General features: G+C 36.2%; 1 protein-coding gene across 5 annotated transcripts in view; it reads left to right on the forward strand.

Moving 5' to 3' along the window:
• Positions 1 to 18,020, forward strand: part of LOC145674450 (piwi-like protein Siwi) — a 197,318-nt gene extending 179,298 nt beyond the window's left edge. For 4 of the 5 annotated variants that reach the window (XM_081744514.1, XM_081744513.1, XM_081744515.1 and 1 more), the window contains exons 15-18: positions 43 to 164; positions 7,164 to 7,312; positions 10,807 to 10,954; positions 16,002 to 18,020. In XM_081744514.1, the coding sequence (XP_081600640.1) occupies positions 43 to 164; positions 7,164 to 7,312; positions 10,807 to 10,954; positions 16,002 to 16,118 (536 nt within the window). In that variant the 3' untranslated portion in view covers positions 16,119 to 18,020. Of the gene's footprint in view, positions 1 to 42; positions 165 to 6,839; positions 6,855 to 7,163; positions 7,313 to 10,806; positions 10,955 to 16,001 lie in introns of those variants that run through there. The other variant, XM_081744518.1, reaches the window with a different exon arrangement.
• Positions 18,021 to 19,250: the final 1,230 nt, after the last annotated feature.

Consider the following 19,250-nt stretch of genomic DNA (forward strand, 5'->3'; position numbering starts at 1 on the left):
AGTAGGATGTTAAATTGTATTTTTCTTTCCTTTCCTTTTTAGAAGCCTTACATAAATACAAGGAGGTAAACGATGCATTGCCTCAGAGGATCATCATTTACCGTGATGGTGTGGGAGAAGGTCAGATTCCATACGTGTACCAGCATGAAGTAGAAATTCTCAAGGTTAGTATTGTTTTATATATATATATATATATATATTTCTGTATACAGTATAATCTTTAAATTTGGGACACCTCTCTAATTAGGACATCTTTTTTTCGGAAGCGGAGTAACTCCTCTTTAAGCCCCTATAACCTTAACAAGTCGTTGTCTTAGACATTAAAACATTCTGAGATTTTTTTTTTTTTTTTTTTTTTTTTTTTTTTGCGGGGGGGTTAAGTTTCAAAGTTGGGCGTCCGTTTCCAGCAAAATTTTTAAAATTTACAGGGAAGATATGGATAATTTGATCGTTTGTGTGCTTGATAATTATATAAGGATCTCGAAAAATATCTTTATTTGTTATATATAAACGGTTACAAACATGGGACTGTTCGGCGAGCGGAGGGAACTACTTGGCGCAAGGTAACAGAATAGTTGCATTGTGGGGAAACTAACGAGCATATATATATATTATCAACATGGCGGCAAATATACCGAAACGATGCACAGGATGTGAACTGACTGTGTTAAATTTCGTGAAGCAATACGTTCATAAGTAGAAAATTCTTCTAAAGCTGTGAAGAGCATGAATTAATGAACGTAAGAACAAATTGTGGGAAGTGTGCAAAGGGGGTGACACCGAAGGAACGTGGAGAAAGTTATTGTTTTCAGTACGAACCAAAGTACTAAGGTAAGTGTTTAAAAAAACCTATATTAATTAGAATTTAATGAAGACTGAAAACAACTTGCCCTGTGGGGCTCTAACCCGCCTTCACTCGCTAACGGTCGCTCGGCAATACTGTGTGATTTAAATAGTAAACTTTGTTCGGACGTCCAAGGGCACCTCTGTTCACCTCTGTTGTATATGCAAACCAAACCAAACCTTACCTACCCTCTTCCCTACCTCACAATTTAAAGAAAAGGAACCCTAAAATCAGTTAAGAACGTAGGAATTGAAAAATTATGAATTTTAATAGCTTTTATGAAAATTTTGCTCGAAAATTATCGGACGCCCTACTCCGGAATAAATGCCTTTTTTAAATTTATTTATTTATTTTTTAAAGATGCAAAGAATCGTAATTCCTCCAGAGACATGTACGAATGCAAGAAAAAATTCATTAACGTTGGTGTCAAGATCGAAAATGAATATTCCTCTCAGAACGAAGTAATTAAAAAGAATAATTCTAAAATTGTCACTCAAAAAGCAGCTGGGGACGCGGTAGCTCAGTGGTAGAGCGTTCACCTCCGGTGCTTGGGGTCCCTGGTTCGATCCCACCTCGCGCCGTGTGGACTTTATGGTGGACAAACACCGTGCTCGTGGGTTTTCTCGGGGTTTTCCCGTTTTTTCCCACTTTCTTCATTCCACCATTTCACTCATCTCTCATCATCACCGTCTCCTTTAGCCTTACTGGCATAATCGTCGGACGTAAAACTAAAGATTTCATTTCATTTTTCAAAAAAAAACAGCTGTAGAATGTTTGGAAGAACATGAACAATGTGTTTCTTTTCCTCTCTCTGTAATCGTGTCCTGGAAATAGTTCAAGCTTTTTCCGGTAAGAAAAGCAATTGAAAATATATGGACAGAGAGAAATTTGAGAAGGAAACTGTCTTTACTTTCAGTTTGTTTATATATATATATATATATAGTCTCTTTCGTTGTAAGTTTCGACAGACGACAGACTAATTTCTAGTGGGTGCAGTGTAATTTCTGTCAGTTCTTAATATCCATTTTGAATCTGTGTGTGTGTGAATACCAAGTATAAACTGAGCTGTAACTTTTCTACTAGTGCATAGTAAAAGGTGCATAGGGTCCCTGGATCGATCCCAGTTCGCGCCAATTGTTTAAAATGGCGTATTTGTGGAAACTTTTTAAAACCGTTTTCGATTTACTTTGTTTCTATTACGACAATACTTTTTAGTAGGTGTAGTTACAATAAGTTCTCGTAATTATATAATTTAAGTAGTTTTGCAGACTTTCAATATTTTTGTACCATATCTCTAGAACGGTTTGAGATATCAAATTATGTAAACTGTATTATCTTCACATCTATTGAAACCTGTCTGTGCAATTGGATGAGGTTCTTATCTAAGCAGTTTTCCGAAACACAAAATTTAAAAAGAAAGAAAAAAAAGTGAAATTTTCAGTCTCGCAACTTTGATTGTATTCATTTGAAATCCATGTACATTGCCCCACCTGTGTCATTTGCGTTTTTACTGCTGTGGAATTCACCAAAATTATTATGATACTGTAGCGTTATGAGTTTGCAATACTGAATAATAAATAGAACATTTTAAGATTTCATTTAACATGTAGATTTGAAATGCATTATAACGTGACGTAGTGCCATTTGAAAAAAACGCAACTTTAGTATTGTTAACCTTGTAATATCACAGAGCATGCCAAACTATGTCTCTCTGCCGATGTTTGAAAGTGTTTAAATAATTGGTTATGTAAACCTTGAATATTGACTGTGGGAGAGGCAAACTGGGAGCAGAAACAAGTATTTCCACTGTGCTTTAATTGGTATTGCATAATGTAATATTAATAAAATAGAGAATTTGTCTGTCTGTCTGTGTGCGGCCTGGGAACCTGACGAGTGGACGGAGAGTTACCAAATTTTGGTCACAGGTAGCTTGGTCGAGGCCCCAGACCAAGACAAAGCGTTTTTTTTTTTTTCTTTCTTCAAAATTCTAACCAAGGAAGTCTCAGAGAAGGGAGACGTTTACCGGAACATGTAAAAGTAGTAGAAAATGACCGATATTCCTGTCAAATTCATAGTTTTCGTTGTCACTGAGAACAATGGTGAAACTCCAATCGCATTAAATTCCAAATTCATTCCATTTGGCTGCGAGCCAGGGGTCACCGGGGGGAGGTTACTGAGACATGTAAAAATAATCCAAAATTACCGATATTAGTGTCAAATCCATAGTTTTCGCGGTCGCTGAGATGAATGGTGATACTCCCACAGATGTTGACTTCCAAATACAGCCTTCATCGACTGGAGCCAAATCTGACTCATGCGAAGAATGGGTATATCAGCTAGTAAAAAATAAAGTAAAGATTAGTTTTTCTTTTCTTTCTTATGAGGTACAGACTTCTATTTACAGACTGTGGTATAAACTAAGAGTATATATATAAGTACACATTTAATTAATCGCCTTCAAAGTTAGCACCTTCAGAACACACACACACACACACATGTTACACCGCTACTGTGATTGGTGGAAACAGAGACGAAAGACTTCTTTTGGTATCTTCCGAAGCTCCGCCCTCGCGTTAGTTTTGATCTATTCTACGTTGGCGAAACGGAAAAGGCTCATTTATAGCTTTGGAAAGAGCCAAACAAAACAATGGTGCTAAACAGTTTTTAATTCATTAGTGCCCAGAATTCTCCACTGGTATTTTGAAAAGTTTTTGTTCGCCTATTTATTTTCTCTTTTTAGCCCGGCAACTTAAGTTACCAACAGGGACATACATATTCAAAACAGGGAACATTTTGAAAAGTTACAATTTTGAGAGAGAAAAGACACTGCAAAAACATAACTAAAATCAAATCAATCCTTCCTTTACAGACAGGGGGGCCGCGGTGGCTCAGTGGTAGAGCGTTCACCTCTGGTGCTAGGGGTCTCGGGTTCAATCCCTGCTCCCGCCAAGTGAGCTTTGTGGTGGACAAACACCGTGTGCGTGGGTTTTCTTGGGGTTCTCCCGTTTCCTCCCACTTTCTTCATTCCGCCATTTCATTCATTACTCATCATCTCCGTCTCCTTTAGCCTAACCGGCATAACCGTGGGACGTAAAACTCAAAAATTTCATTTCATTTCCTTCCTTTACAGACCTTCAATCCTTTCTTCTGGAGACTTTCAAATCAATCTAGTTGAGTCTTTCTCCTCAAAACACATTGTACCCAAAAAAAAAAAAAAAAAAAAAAAAAAAACAGTGCTAACCTTACGTCAATATATCATACAAAGAAAATGCAACAATGCTATGACGAAACAGACTCCAAACTAACTTCACGGTTAAAACCAGCAATGCAATCCATGAGTTTCTGTGTTATGACAAAAAATTGCCGTGGCAACTTAAGTTGCCAACGGGACGCAATGGGTTAAGGCTATCAAACTGTCTGAAATAGGTTTTCCCCAATTTGCACATGAACTTGATGTTTGCGCGTTCTCGATATATGAAATTGAGCGGACTGATCACCAGATGCTCCTCCGTTCAGCTACACTGCCTGTTATGATCTGTAGTCAATCTAAGCATTTTTGTACAAGATTCATTGTGATTGCGTCACTAATGTCAAAACTACAACAGCATTCCGAGAACTTTTTCGCTGCTCCTTTTTTTACATAACAGTGTATGAACCAGATAATGTTACAGAAAAAGCAAATGAATACGAAAATGTACCCTTTGTGCTATTACAAGTAAGACTAAAATTTAAGCATTGGATTCTATTGGCGATAGTTTTTGGTACACATTAATAAAAATACAACTTAAATACAGTGAAAGAATCTTCTTTGAACCACATGAACCTCTCATGTTGTTTTTGGGTCAAAAGATCCAATATATTTCAGGCAGAAATTTTCTGGTTGGCCTTATATCGGAGAACTACATATAGTGTAGCCAAACCAAAACTACCACTTAACTCAGTATGATGTGCTTATTCTGTAAAAAATATGAAATCTCAATTTAGAGGCCGTTCAAAAATTTTGTGGCTCCTGATCCAACATCTAATTATTGGCTAAGATCGCAATCTTTTGATCCATTTTTTTTTTTTTTTTTTTTTTTTTTTTTTTTTTTTTTTAATCATTCTTAAAATTCTTGTTTTCCTTCAAGAGACATGACTTTTCTTGCGGGACGCTGACTGTCTTTCGCGGTCGGAGCCAGAATACCTCCCTGTCCGATTCCGCGTCTTTTTATATTAATTTATACCTTGAGGTTCTGGAATTAGCATATACCCTATTTACTAATGACGCAAGTGATTAGTACACCGAGTACGTGACAGTGTCCAAGCTCTTGCCTGAAAACAAATTAAATATAAACATACTTAAACTATTTACACAAATAGTTAGAATTCATTTAAGATAACTTTGGTTGCGAGCTATCGCCAAATCTACAAAATAGCAATAAAACAATTCCCTTTTGTCCATTTCCTCTTGTAAGAGAATACAAAATAATCGTTTGAACTTATTTTTTCATCTTTTAACATTGGAATAAAAAGTTATATTTTCTATAAAAAATATATATATATATATATATATATATATATATATATATATATATATTTGTAATTTTTACTTTCTCCTAATAAAGCGCATTAAAAATTTTAGCTTTTTTGTTTTTCATTAGTTCAAAAGTTACAAGAGCGTACAGTATCAAGATAATTAGTCCACCATGTAATAATATATACTAACATAATATATTTGGCGATTTAAATATTAATCACCATATAGTTGTTTTAGAATCGTTAGATATCTGTACTAGGGATGGCCATTTCCGGGAAAAGAGTTTTCCGGTTTCCGAAAATCACATTTTCCGTTTTTCCGGAAAATTTTCCGTCTTCCGATTTTCCGGAAAATTTCCCGTTTTCGTTTTTCCGGAAAATTTTCCGTTCCGATTTTCCGGAAGATTTCCCATCTTCCGTTTTCCGGAAAATTTTCCGTTTTTCCGGAAAATGTGGCCATCCCTAATCTGTACAGCTCTGGATTACTTGAATATAACATAAGACTGTATTATGTGAGACAGAGGAAGAGCTTTAAGCAGATAACATATGTAAGATCGGCAAGATACGAGGGAGGATCAGAAACAGGTTACAAGACCGATATTTCTGGAGTTTCGTCTGTTATAGAGGAATGAGGAAAGTGAGGTAGTTTTAATACATTGAGTTGGCAACTGTGCAGAGTTTCAGCCTGCCACCACGTACGGCGCTAGTTGTAGGGAAACTCGTTTGGAAAACCGGTCTCGCGAAGAAGTCCGCTCAATTATTCGATTTCTGTGGGCGAAACATGTAACCGCGGCTGAAATTCGCCAGCAGCTGGTAGAGGTTTACGGAGAGGCTGTAATAACTCGTCAGCATGTTGCAGAATGGTGTCGAAAGTTTGTGGCTGGTAGAGAAAACGTCACCGACGAGGAGCGCAGTAGCAGACACAGCACGGCGTCAAGAGATTTGAACACAGCTTGCGTAGAGAAGCTGATTCAGACAACAGGAGGGTCACGTTACGCCATCTGATGGCAGAATTGAGAATGTCGTTTGGAAGTGTTTGTCACATTGTGCACTATATTCTGCAGTACTAGAGACACTTCGTGACAACATGGTTGAACATACAGGGAAAGGAGTTTTACCAAGAGGGAATCTTCAAACTCACGCCACGATGCGACAAGTGCCTCAACCGATATGGAGACTATGTTGAAAAACAACCTAACGTATTCATTATCTGTTGGCTGTATTGGTTGTATGAAATAATATATACATGCTTTACTGCAGGCTTTGTAAACTTACTTTCTGATCACTCTTCGTAATTTGAAGAAGGAAAAAAAAAAAAGGTCTTACAGGCACGCAGCTTCAATCTTACAGGCACGCAGCCAGTATAAGTTATGCCTCAGAACAATCAGTATTCATGATGTTTAATTAATCTAAGAACCACCGTATTAGCTGTTTTTAAATATTACAAAGTAAAACTTTTTCTTTTCACATGCTTCTGAAGGATAGTACGTGAAATGTGAGTATTTACGTAGTGAAATATTTCTTTCAAAATGTTAAGTGCATTTCCGTTTACAAATTCATTTCGTTTCAAATTCATTTGGAAGTCGTGAAGGTTCTTTATATGTTTTACTTTACAAATTACTTGGGAATTATGAATTAAATCTATAAAGACTTTTCAGTGTCGTGCTGCATAGTAAAACTGTTTGATAGTAACCAGACATTCTCTTTCTTTTATCTCAGAAACTCTATAGTGCATACTTTATTTGAAGCTCCTTCATAAAAGAACTGTTTTGGTTTTCAAACTTTGCATTGTTTCCTTTAACAGAAAAATCTAAACCAAATGTATGGAGGCCCAGGAATAGTAAAGATGGCATTTATTGTTGTATCTAAGAGAATTAACACTAGGCTCTTCGTGGATAAACAAAATCCACGACCGGGGACTGTTGCAGATGACTGTATCACATTGCCAGAGAGGTAAGGATAGTTACTACTTACATTGGTATTCTCGATAGAAATAATTACTGATTACATATGAAAATATCAGATATTTTGAGGTTTTATACCTTTAAAAAGATCTTGTATAATCTTGTTCTTTCGAGCTAAATGACAGAAGTCCATCGCCTGTCTGGTTGGCTGACATGTGTTTTGGAAATATGAAACCGTTTAAGGAAATAGCAGGCAAAAATCTTGTCTTTGCTAGGAAATAAAGTAACTATATAAGAAACTAGCCTTTGGCTAGCTGAGTGCTCTACCCCCCCCCCCCCTCCTCCCCCAGACCCCCGTGTTTGCTCAGCCTACGGCCTCGCTCCTCTTAAACCCATAATTCTACCGAATTTCAAGTTTCTTTCCCTATTTCAAGTATCTAGAAAATAATATTTTGTATCACAAGAAAACGCTCATTTAAATTTCATGGGAATTTCTTCCATTCCCCCATTATACCCCTAAAAAATTAAAAATATCCACTTTTGGAAATTTTCCTGAGAGTTAGTCCTAGAATGGTACAATCATGCCAAATTTCATCATTCTAATCCTGTCGGAAGTGCCTAAAAATTTTGGGGGGTAGAAGATGTCCCATGTAAATAACATGGGAAAGATTTTTCAGTTCTCCTTAAAACTACTCTACAGTGGAAATTTCTATTTTTAGTGACTTTGTTAAATAATCTTATAAAAAACGTACAAACATACTGAATTTCAAGTTTTTATTCCAATTCCAAGTACCTAAAATATGAGATGATAGGTCCGAAAAAAAGGTCCATTTAAATAACATAGGAAATTTCTTCATCCCCTCTTAAGGCCTCATAATAACTTTAAATATTCACTTTTGGCAGTTTTCCTGTGGGTTAGTCCCGATCATACCAAATTTGATGATTGTAGCCGTACAGTGCCCAATAATTTTGGAGTGTAAAAGATGTCCCATATAAATAACATTGGCAAGAGTTTTCAGTTCATAAAACCCCACTAAAAAAGAAAAAAATGGTCCTTTTAAGTAACATGGGGAATTTCTTCATCCCCCTCTTTATAGACCCCCCTAAAATTGAAAATATTCACTTTTGGAAATTTTTCTGTCGGTTATTTCCAAAAAGCTACGGCCATGTCAACCGCAAGTACCCGTTATTTTATGCCAGTGAGTCAGTTCATGTAGTTTTATATATAGTTCGGATTAGGAAGTGTATACCATTGTAGTGGGAGTTAAAATCTTTATTTGGAAAGCAAGTTCCTGTAGCGAGCGAGGTCCATTATGATTAATATATATATATTACTTCGCTGAGTTCAATATCTGAAGTACGTTGAAATGTCACGTACTAACGTATTTATAAAACATTTTATTTTTCATGTTTTGTAGTAATAATAGTTGGTTGCAGATTAACCCTCGGATACCCATGATATTTTTTAGCTCCAAATTACCAACAGGGGTACAGGTGTACGACAATACAACTATTTGCAATTAAAAATGTCCTTATTTGTGGCATCGATAATATTGATATGTTAGTTTATGTTGACTTGTGCTTTGTTAGGTTATGTTGGTTTTGTTAGCATAGGTTAGTTAGGGTAAATTTAGGTAGGTTAGGTTAGCGAAACGGAAATTTGTTTATACGCTATGGAACTGTATTAATTTCGTTATATTTTTGTGGCAGGAAAGGTTGCAATATTGCAAAGTGAATGCAATATTGCAACAGACTCTAATATTACCTGTTCTTTATTTTACTCTTTACAATAATAAAACACAACAATAAAATACTTGAAACAGATATGGTAACATAGATACCCAAGAGAGGTACAAATGTACCCCCAGTATAGTTTTAACCACATACGTAAGCAGATCACCTTACAACAAAATTGTTAATGAGAAAATAAGTTTCCTTACAGGTCGGCCTACAATGTAAAGAACGCTAGTCAACCTCGGATGTCTTACATAAAATATACATTAAAACATACGCATGGAGTACTTTTGTACCTCCCTTGGGTATCCGAAGGTTAAACCTTTCTTCTATATTTGGCTCAGTGCTACTTTGCAGTCTTGAGTAAAATTTATTTCTCTGCTCGTGAACATGCCTTAAGGATGTAAAACAAAATCGTGCAATAATACACCTACGTTTAAAAATTTGTTTGTGTGAACTGGACGCTGAAAAATATAAAGACACCATAGTGTGACGTCACAAACCTATTCAAGACAAAGTGTATAACTCAAGGAACACTGAACCTAAATGGAGACAACACTTAATCCTTAAGTCAACTAATTACACAGATTCAGGCAATAGAGAAATTACTAAGAATTTCTGATTGTCGGTTCTATTGTATTAAATTCACTATTCTATACCTCTTTGTGGTTTACGTTGGTACATTAGATAAATGAAATAGAGACTACTTTGGTATAAAACATTCGAACAGATATTACATTTTAAAACTGAAAGTAAAGATCATTCTTAGAAACAGTTTAAGAACTGCTGGAATGAGGAAGCTACATACTGGGTGTACCAGAAGTAGTGACTTACCTTTTGAGTGAGCTCCTCCGTGGCTAAGCGGTTAGCGTACGCGCCTTTGGCGTGAGAGATCCCCGGCGGGAGCTCATGTGGTTCGGATTCCACGTTAATCAGTAGGTCCACGTCTCATATAGCCTCGCTGCTGAAAGGGACGCTAAACTAAAATCAACTCAACTATCTTTTTGAGTGATCAGTACATTTTTTATTATAAACAGGAATGACATGAAACAAAATTGTAAGTACAGAGGAATGATGTAAAAATCAAGTGCTTTACTTTATCTAATCCCTATTCTTCATTCGGAGTTTCACCTGGCGGCCATTAACATTGATGCATCCGGAGACGCACATTTAAACTTTAGAAGTTCCGCCTGTATCCGAGCCGCATTTGCGGGATTGTTGATGGACCTAGACCTACTCGGCCTCTTGTACACTACCAGTGGTATCGAAGGATTCGTTTACCCATCTTATTGTCTTCCTCTGTGGCGCAGGATCACCGTACAGCTCTTTCAGTCGTTGCTGGACTTCCGTATCGTTGGGTGTCTCAGAAAATAGGCAAACGTCTTGGACACACTTCTCAACTGTCAGGCGAGCCTTCATGTTCTAGTGTTGCCAACTGAAATCAAGGAAAAACACCATTACACCACAACACTAACAAAAAAACAAACAAACAAACAAATAACAACATCAATCATACAGCCTAACAACAAAGTCACTACTTCTGGGACGCCCTGTATAATGAAAATCTGCAAGAATATTGCACATGTAGATGAAGTGGGTGACCTTTGTGTTGTTGCCGTATCATTTTTAATTCCGTAAAATTTTAAAGAAAAATGTCAAATTTCACACGATTCTTGTGAAGTTGTCATAAAATGTTTTGTTACAAAAGTTGACGTGATAAAGCGAATGCAAAAATAAAGTTCTATAATCGTTTATTATTCACTTTGATCATTTTATCATTTTGTTATCAGTATCTTCATCATCTCGTAGGTACGACTTCTACTTGGTATCACAGTCGGTGCGCCAGGGCACGGTTAGTCCAACATCATACAATGTGTTGACGGACAACATTGGCTTAGATCCTGATAAGGTACAGCGTCTGACGTACAAGATGACCCACCTGTATTACAACTTCAGCGTAAGTAGAACTACCATAATATTGAATGTTGACAAAAGTGTAAGTCAGGGTATGTAATTGACGCACGCTATTATTGATATGCATCTGTTGTCTTTTTTTTAAAGAACCAAAATTGTTTTGGTGCATACTACCACCTTCCTCAGTAAGCTTTCTATATAATGCTTGGATGAAGATTCATTAGTTATCATCTTAAAGTGAGATATTTACAGCTTGTGTGCAAGGAAAACATATCTGTTCTGTGAACAATATGCTGCACATTTTGCAGGTTAATGATTATAATCCATGACGGAAAAAGATACCAGTATTCAGTGAAACAGTTGTAGCTCGTCACAATAATAATAACAAAAGTTGGGACCGCGGTGGCTCAGTGGTAGAGCATTCACCTCTGGTACTTGGGGTCCCTGGTTCGATCCCAGCTCGCACCAATTGAACTTTGTGGTGGACAAACACGGTGTGCGTGGATTTCCTCGGTGTTCTTTCGTTTCCTCCCACTTTCTTCATTCCACCATTTTCATTCATTTCTCATCATCACCGTCTCCTTTAGCCTAATCGTCATAACCGTGGGACGTAAAACTCAAAAATTTCATTTTCATTTCAATAACAAAAGCGCAATATATGAGGATCCTTTTTCTTACTTTGACAAATGTAGTTATTTATTGGCCTTACAAGCTTCTCTTGACCTTGCAATGGGTTGATTCCAAATTAGTAATTGATTCATCTTCGATCAACTTCTCTTGCTTTCACCAAATTAAGTAATTTGAGTTCCAATACGGTTATCCATTCTAATTTCTTGAGCGCTTTGCCTCTTCGTTGGTGGAATACTTGTTAGGTAGTTACTAAAGCCCATGGAGGAAAAGTGAGGAAACATTGCCGTAACTTGACGTTAGCAGATTATTTCAGTTGCTTGCAGAGTTTTGATTCAGTGAATGGTTCGTTGATGATACGTTTTTTTTTCTCTTTCTTATATTTCGTCACAATCTTTCAAAACCTTCGGTACTTGCATAATCATTTTTAGAGAACCTGTTTGTGAGTACTTGATCACTCTCCACCTACATCTCTAAAAATTGGTTTGCAAGTACTGGATCATCTTAAACATGAATATTTGGATAGTTCACATACCAGTTCCGCAGTGATGTCTTGACTTGACTACTATAGGTCATGAATTATTAAAGTTCACTTATTTCACGTTTTCGGCACCTTATAACTCCGAAACTATCCACTTTTGAACACAGGTCCATATGAACATTTTTTCTTATTTTGATGTGAGGAATCAGTTCCCAAGACATTGTGACGCATTTTTGTAACACCGTATATTTACCGCGAACATTTAGTAATACTTTTTTTTTTCTTTCTAAATAATTGTTTCCGAATATAAAAGTATTTTTCTCCCTTCCGTGTTTTACACTTCTAACTTTGCTTTCCATGACAGCGGTAATAACAGGAAGCAGCACCTTAGTTTTTGAAATCATACTTCGCCGAACTATTCGCTTTCATAGTATTGTTACAGCTATTTGATCCATTGCTGTTTTTTTTTTTTTTTTTTTTTTCGTCCGTTTAGCTGCTTGATGTCTTAACACCGACAACGTTTGGGAGATGATTCCTGACACCAAGATAAGGTAAAAAGTATAGATCAACGTGGGTGCACAAACGCTTCCCTTCGGAGTTATAGGCTCCCGAAAACATGAAAAAAAATGAACTTTAAAGGTTCATAACCCCAAACCTATGGGACTTACCGTATTCAGGTCAAGACTTCGCTTAGGAACTAGTATGTGCCCCATCCAAATATCCAAATTTCAGAATTCAAAAGTACTTCCGCAACAATTTTTATAGAGGTAGTTGGTGAGTACTTCAAATTATATGCCCGTAGCCAAACTTCCTCTATAAAAATTGTTGCGTCAGTAGCGCAGGATTCTGAAACATGATTTTTGGATACTGCATATATTCATTCCTTCGTGAAGTCTTGACCCGACTACGATGGACTCCGGTGGCTCAGTGGTAGAGCGTTCACCTCTGGTGCGTGGGGTGTTTGGCTTGGTCCCAGCTAACGCCAAGTGAGCTTTGTGGTGGACAAACATCGTGTGCGTGGGTTTCCTCGGGGTTCTCCCGTTTCCTCTCACTTTATTCATTCCATCATTTCCTCATCTCTCATCATCACCGTTTCCTTTAGCCTAACCGGCATAACCGTGGGACGTAAAACTTAAAGATTTAATTTCATTTTTTTCCTTCTTCACCTCTCCGTATATTTCTCATTGAGATTCAGGCTATTGTCTCACCCTTGCAGCAATTTGTACAATCCGCGGCAAAAAACCTGCAACATAAGGTTGTAAGTTTATCGTGAATCTACGCCTAACAGCACAGGGAATTAACATAACGTCTAAGTGGAACGAATCATGCCAGGATAAACCTCGGCCTCCTCCGGTGCACACTTATTTTGGAGCAAAAGACTTCGTCATTTCACAATAAACTTATATGCTCATGTTGCAGGTTTTTTGCCGCGGATTGTACAAACCCTTTGAAAAAAAAAAAAAAAAAAAAAAAAAGAAAGTCTTTGGCTATTTAGCATTCTCCTTACATTCCGCTCCACTTCTTTATCTGTTTCGAAACATTCAGCTTGCAATGCAGACTTTAACAGTGGAAAAAGATGGAAGTAACTCGGTGCTAAATTGAGGCTCTATGGAGGGTGGAGCAGCCTTTCCCACCCTAATTCTTCAATTTTGTCTCTTGTTTGCTTGCTGAGTAGGGTGGGAGTTATCGCCAAGAAGAGACCAAGTCGCTTATATCGAATTGCGTTTCCCTGAAGAAGAGTTCAGGTTAGACATAAACGACCTGGTCTCCTGTCAAGTGAACCGAAATGTAAGGAGAGTGCTAAATAGCCAGAACCCTGATTTTTTTTCAAAGGATTTACACAAATTGTTGCAACAAAGGCAAATGCCTGAATCTCAATAGGGATTATGTGGAAAAGTGAGGAAGGAGCCACCTACACATATATGTATAATTTACTTTTTTTTATATACAGCTTAGGGAAATTTATATATTGAACGATCCACGTATATATGTTGGTTTTCTACTTTTGAAAAAAGAATCACAAAACCACCCATAAATTTCACTAGAATTTAGGTAGAAAGATGAGAAAAGCATTGAACATTTTAGCTTTTGTTATGGTCTTCTAATTTGACGTCAAATGTATAATTCTTTTTGTATTTCAACGTCATCCGATCATTTCGGAGAAAATATATGTAACAACAATTTTTTTTTTTTTTTTTTTTTTTTTTTTTTTTTTTTTTTTTTTTTTTTAGCACATTGTAGAAGTTTGTTATGGAATCACGAAGGGGTTCTATTTTTCTGCATTTATAGAAAATTCTGTGTAAACTAGGTAGGGTCAGTGAGGGTAATTATGAGACAGATTTCACAACTTTACCACGTTACTCAGATTACATTAGTTTTGAAAGCAGTTAACCTGGGCAGCAGTTCATGGTGCCAATAGAGTAAGAATTTGCTGCCAAGAAATTTCCTGTCATCTCATATGATGATGAGTAAATTTGCAATATGTGCTGTCTCATAATTTCCCTTCAAAAGGATAATTATGAGACACGGGGTGGGTAATTATGAGACACCTGTTGTCCCCAGCTTTCTGTGCGTGATATCTAGGTATGAAGGAGTCCATTTGTGAGAGAAAGAAGTCTTCGTTATTCTGTGTTTATTACATAAAGATATACAAAGATTTGGCTGAATTTCAAGAAAATAACTAAAGAAAGTGGGAGTAGCTACTGATGTTATTCTAACATTTTTGTAAGTTGACTAAAATAGGCCTAGTAGGCTAATAGGCCATACAAGATAGTTTCAGATTACAAAACAGGCTTATGAAACGAATTTAGACCAAGTTCTAGGCTGTTTACTAAAAAAACAACTTAGGCTACTTCTATGCCTTTATTAGTAGAGTATATTGATGTGCAGCCTAGGCTATTTTCAACAAAATAATGTAGGTCTACAACTTTGAAAGTTAGTAAGAAACAAGATTATAGGATTAACTAACTACAGAACACAGCATTTTTGAAACTTAACATAGTAGGATACAGAGATAGATTCCAACATGCGTCTCATAATTACTCTCCATATAAGAAAAATGAGATAGAATAACAAAATTTGTAATTCTGAAACAAAAGCCGAAGGGACAAATTCAATTTAACCTGTAACTGGTGACCTACCAGTTTTCCACCAACACCCATTGGTTTCACAATAGTGATATTACTGCACGAGTAGATATGAAAGGTAATGATAGGATTTCAAATTTCAAAACAAGTTTTCTTTTTAAATGAGTTTGTTAAGAAAGTTGGTAAACCCAAACTTTTGTAAACTGAAACTTGAAAATGTAGCCAGAGCATTGTGAAGGATGTTACGAAATGCCTGTACTCTTAATTTGTATTTATGCTACAGGGTTGAAGAGCAGTGAGGGGCGCCTCATAATTACCCTCCGTAGGCAGTGTCTGATAATTATCCTCACTGACCCTAAGACCCATGTGACACCGATGTTGCAGTTAATCCTGAAATTTCACTACACTTCTATTAAAGAAAACCCTGTTTTTCCCTTCTTCCATGGCAACAACTTTTTTACTATACGATAAATTTCAAGAGCCATGTTTGCTGAATCTCTCTTGCTTGTAATTGTAGTTTTTCTTCACGAAGCTGACATGAGGCTTCGGTTCAACGTATAATCCAAACCCTATATGATACAATCACGGAATAAGTGAATGTTAACGAATACAGTTATGTCTACTCCATTCAAAAGATGAGAATGCTTCGTAATTCCACCTTAGAATTTCTCATTGTAGTTAGTGTTGAATTTTAAATAATTAGTTTACTCGGGACAGTGAAATAGGTTAAACGAATAACTTCAATTGTAAGACGTATAATGTAAACTTATTTTAATAATGGAGAATCGTAGAAAAATAAGCGTTGAGTATGTCAAACTTGTTATTATTAAGAACTTTTCAATATTGTCAATAACAAAATTGGTTTCAGCATTAATGTAAATGTCTTCTTTTTGCAGGGTACTGTACGTGTGCCTGCCCCGTGTCAATATGCTCACAAGCTGGCATATTTGGTTGGTCAGTCGCTCCACGTGAAACCCAATCCGCAGCTGGAGGACCTCCTCTATTTCCTCTAGACTACAGAAATTTTGTTTGTTCCTGAAGCAAAAGTCTTCAGTCTCCAGTAGTTTTAAATGAGATTTTAAAGGTTTCAAGAGATTGTTACACGTGCAAGATGTTACTGTTAAAAGTGATAGAATATTTCATGTGAAATTATGTTCGTTTTTAGATGGTTTATTTTGGCATCTGTTGATTGCCGATGATATTTTGAGCTTTAATATTTTGATATATTTAAGTTTAGAACTACAAAATGTTCTATATTGCGATTGGAATTAATTTAAAAGAACACACAATCTATTAATTAATGAAAATTTTAGTAGCGAAATTTGAGCTATGTGGCTCTTAATCTCGAAGTCCTTATTATCTACCTTCATCTGAAGGTATTAAAAAAAAAATCTTACTCAACTACGAGCATCTATCCTTATTCTCGTACTTCGATGGTTTAAGTAAACGCTATTAGATCAGTTTTACGAATATCACCTAGTATTCAGAACGTTATTTTTCGAAATAGATATCCCTAGAAAACTGATGAATTTACAAAACTTTCATTGCTCAATTTTGAAACAAATCTCTCTCTTGCTATATATATATCTACATATATTTGTGTTTTTTTGTTTGTTTATATGTATGTTTTTTGTTTATGGATTAAAACTGTTTTAAGTATTATGTAGAAAAGTGTGACTGTTTTTTTTTTATATTATTTCATGTAACGTGTTACTGTTCCATTCCATTGCTGGCGGCTTCACATTGAAGTGAAAAGGAAAAAGACAATTAAAACTTCATACCTATCTCCCATTTGAACAGTGGTTGGTACAGTGAGCGATGAAGCTATATATACGCTCCTACAACTTTTAGCTTACGGACGAGCTATCAATATAATTCTCTATAGTACCGAAAACTATTTCAGTTGGTAAATTTGATTCAAGTGTTACACGAAACTTCAGGGAAGTGGATACCCACTTTTGCTGCTAACATAATTGGGTAAGAAAGTATTAGGAGACAACGAATGTAAGACTAGATTTTCTGCAATTATGCCTGCGCAAAAAGGGATAGTTTCTGAAAGACGTGTATTTTTTTTTTCAACGCTACTGTACAATATTTCAACTACTGAAATACTGTTTGCATTTTTGAAAGTATATACAGGGTGATTTAAAAAAACGGGAAATTTTGAAAATTAAATAATTTCATAAAGAATTTTTTAAAAATAAAATTTTCTCATTTAATAGTAAAAACTATGTAATGTTAGAATACACAAAAAGAAATCACAAGCTAACAAACCAGGGGATCTGAGAGTCCATTGAATGTCTTCGTTTTTCAAAATTACACGTTCCCCAAACAATTAGCGTACAGCAAACATCGATATCCGTGCTGTGTGGGACGTTAGTCCATCTTGCTGAAACCAAGCTGTGTCAATAATATGTGGAAATCTCTGTAGTAGTTGCACAATAAAGGTGTCAAGCATAGCGACGTAACGATTCGATGTCATTGTAATCTCATGGCCATTCTCGTCCTCAAAACAATAAGGACCCATCACACTATATGATGACATAGCACACCACACAGTAACTTTGTTGGTGTGCAATGTACGCTAGTGTAGCTCCATAGGATTGTCCATTGCCAACAGTTTCCAAAATTTCCCGTTTGTTTGAATCACCCTGTTTAATGTATTTTTTTATTTATTTATTTATTTTTTTTACCACATGCGTTGAAGTTCATTATTTTCATACATATAACCATATAAAGTTTTCCAATTTTTTCGTTATCACAGTGTGTGTCTAGTCGTGTTTGTGATAAATTGATGTTCTGTAATACTTTTAGTGCCGATTTGTATAATCAGTGTTTTCTTTTTGTTTCTATAGAATACGTTATATGTCAAAACATACTTGTTGCCTTGAGAAATTACACAGAAAATGTGAATACTTTTTGGTGCTGAATCTAGTTTTTATTACTTTGTGTAGAATCTGAAGAGTACTTAGTAAAAATGAAAAGACTGAAAAGTTTCAATTTTATATCAGCTGAAGCCGAAATGTGCCATTCTTCCTTATCTTTCACTGTATAAAGTAAATTTCAAGGCAATAAATCTTTTAAAGATGTAAGTTATTTGTCATTTTTATGGCTTGAAAGTAAGTCATTTCAGTTGACATTATTGCTGATTTAAAATGAAGGGTAAGGGGAAAAAACAAGGAATGTCCGTGTGTGTGTGCTTTAATGGGTGCTTTGTCCTATCTGTTGGTGACTCTTGGTACTATTTGACTGTATATGACATGCATGCGTAGATGTAGAAATATCCATGTAAAAAGGGACAAAGGATTTGATTAACCCTATTCATTTTGTACGCGGTTTGAATATTAAAACTTCGGTTTCTAGAAAATCCAGTTTTGTGACATTCCTTCTTTTTTTCCCTTGCCCTTCAAATATAGTTGGAACTTTTGGCATGAATTTAATTGGGTCTTATACATACGAAATCAAGTATTGTAATCAACGGTTCTATAGAGGGTTGTTCGGTTATATGAGACCGAAATAGGAACGCCAGTGCCATCTGGGTAATCTCGCTAGAACGAAGCGTCTGTTGTGAGGAGTAGTGTCTGAGGTTGTAGGTGAATGAGTTTTCTGAATTTAACCGTTGCTGAGAAGGGTATGTCATGACAATTTTCTGTACGTGTTTTATATCCATAGTATGATATACCCGTAGTGAAACAGAGTCAGGAGAATGGATTCACGATCGGGACGACTACTACGAAAGCTATTGTAGTTCGTTACGTAAACCAGGAGTCCCTTTCAAAACAGTCGACCAGGATGAAGGTTCCAAGGAAAAGGACACCCACAATCCTGCAGAGGATCCACCAGTTGGCGTGCCTGGAAACTCCACGGGCCCAGCGTGCCACTGGTTAGCGATTCAGTTTGGTACTTTACACTTCGAATTTAGCCTTTCATAAATGGCTTCGATTGAGGTGCATCCGTAAGGCCCGCGTAGACCACCTGCACCACAGTGCGAAACGAAAGCAGTGCGTGGGAATGGAGAAAGCATACGAGGAGTGACTGAAAAGTTTTGAGCCTAACATAGAAAATGAGAATTTAGAATAATTATATGTATTAGAATAGTACAACCTTTGATATGAATGTGTATGAAGCTCTTGGTTCTAAGTAAT

This window comes from Thermobia domestica, chromosome 17 (genome assembly GCF_964235325.1).
Source record: "Thermobia domestica chromosome 17, izTheDome1.hap1.1, whole genome shotgun sequence".
NCBI classification, from domain to species: Eukaryota; Metazoa; Arthropoda; class Insecta; order Zygentoma; family Lepismatidae; genus Thermobia; species Thermobia domestica.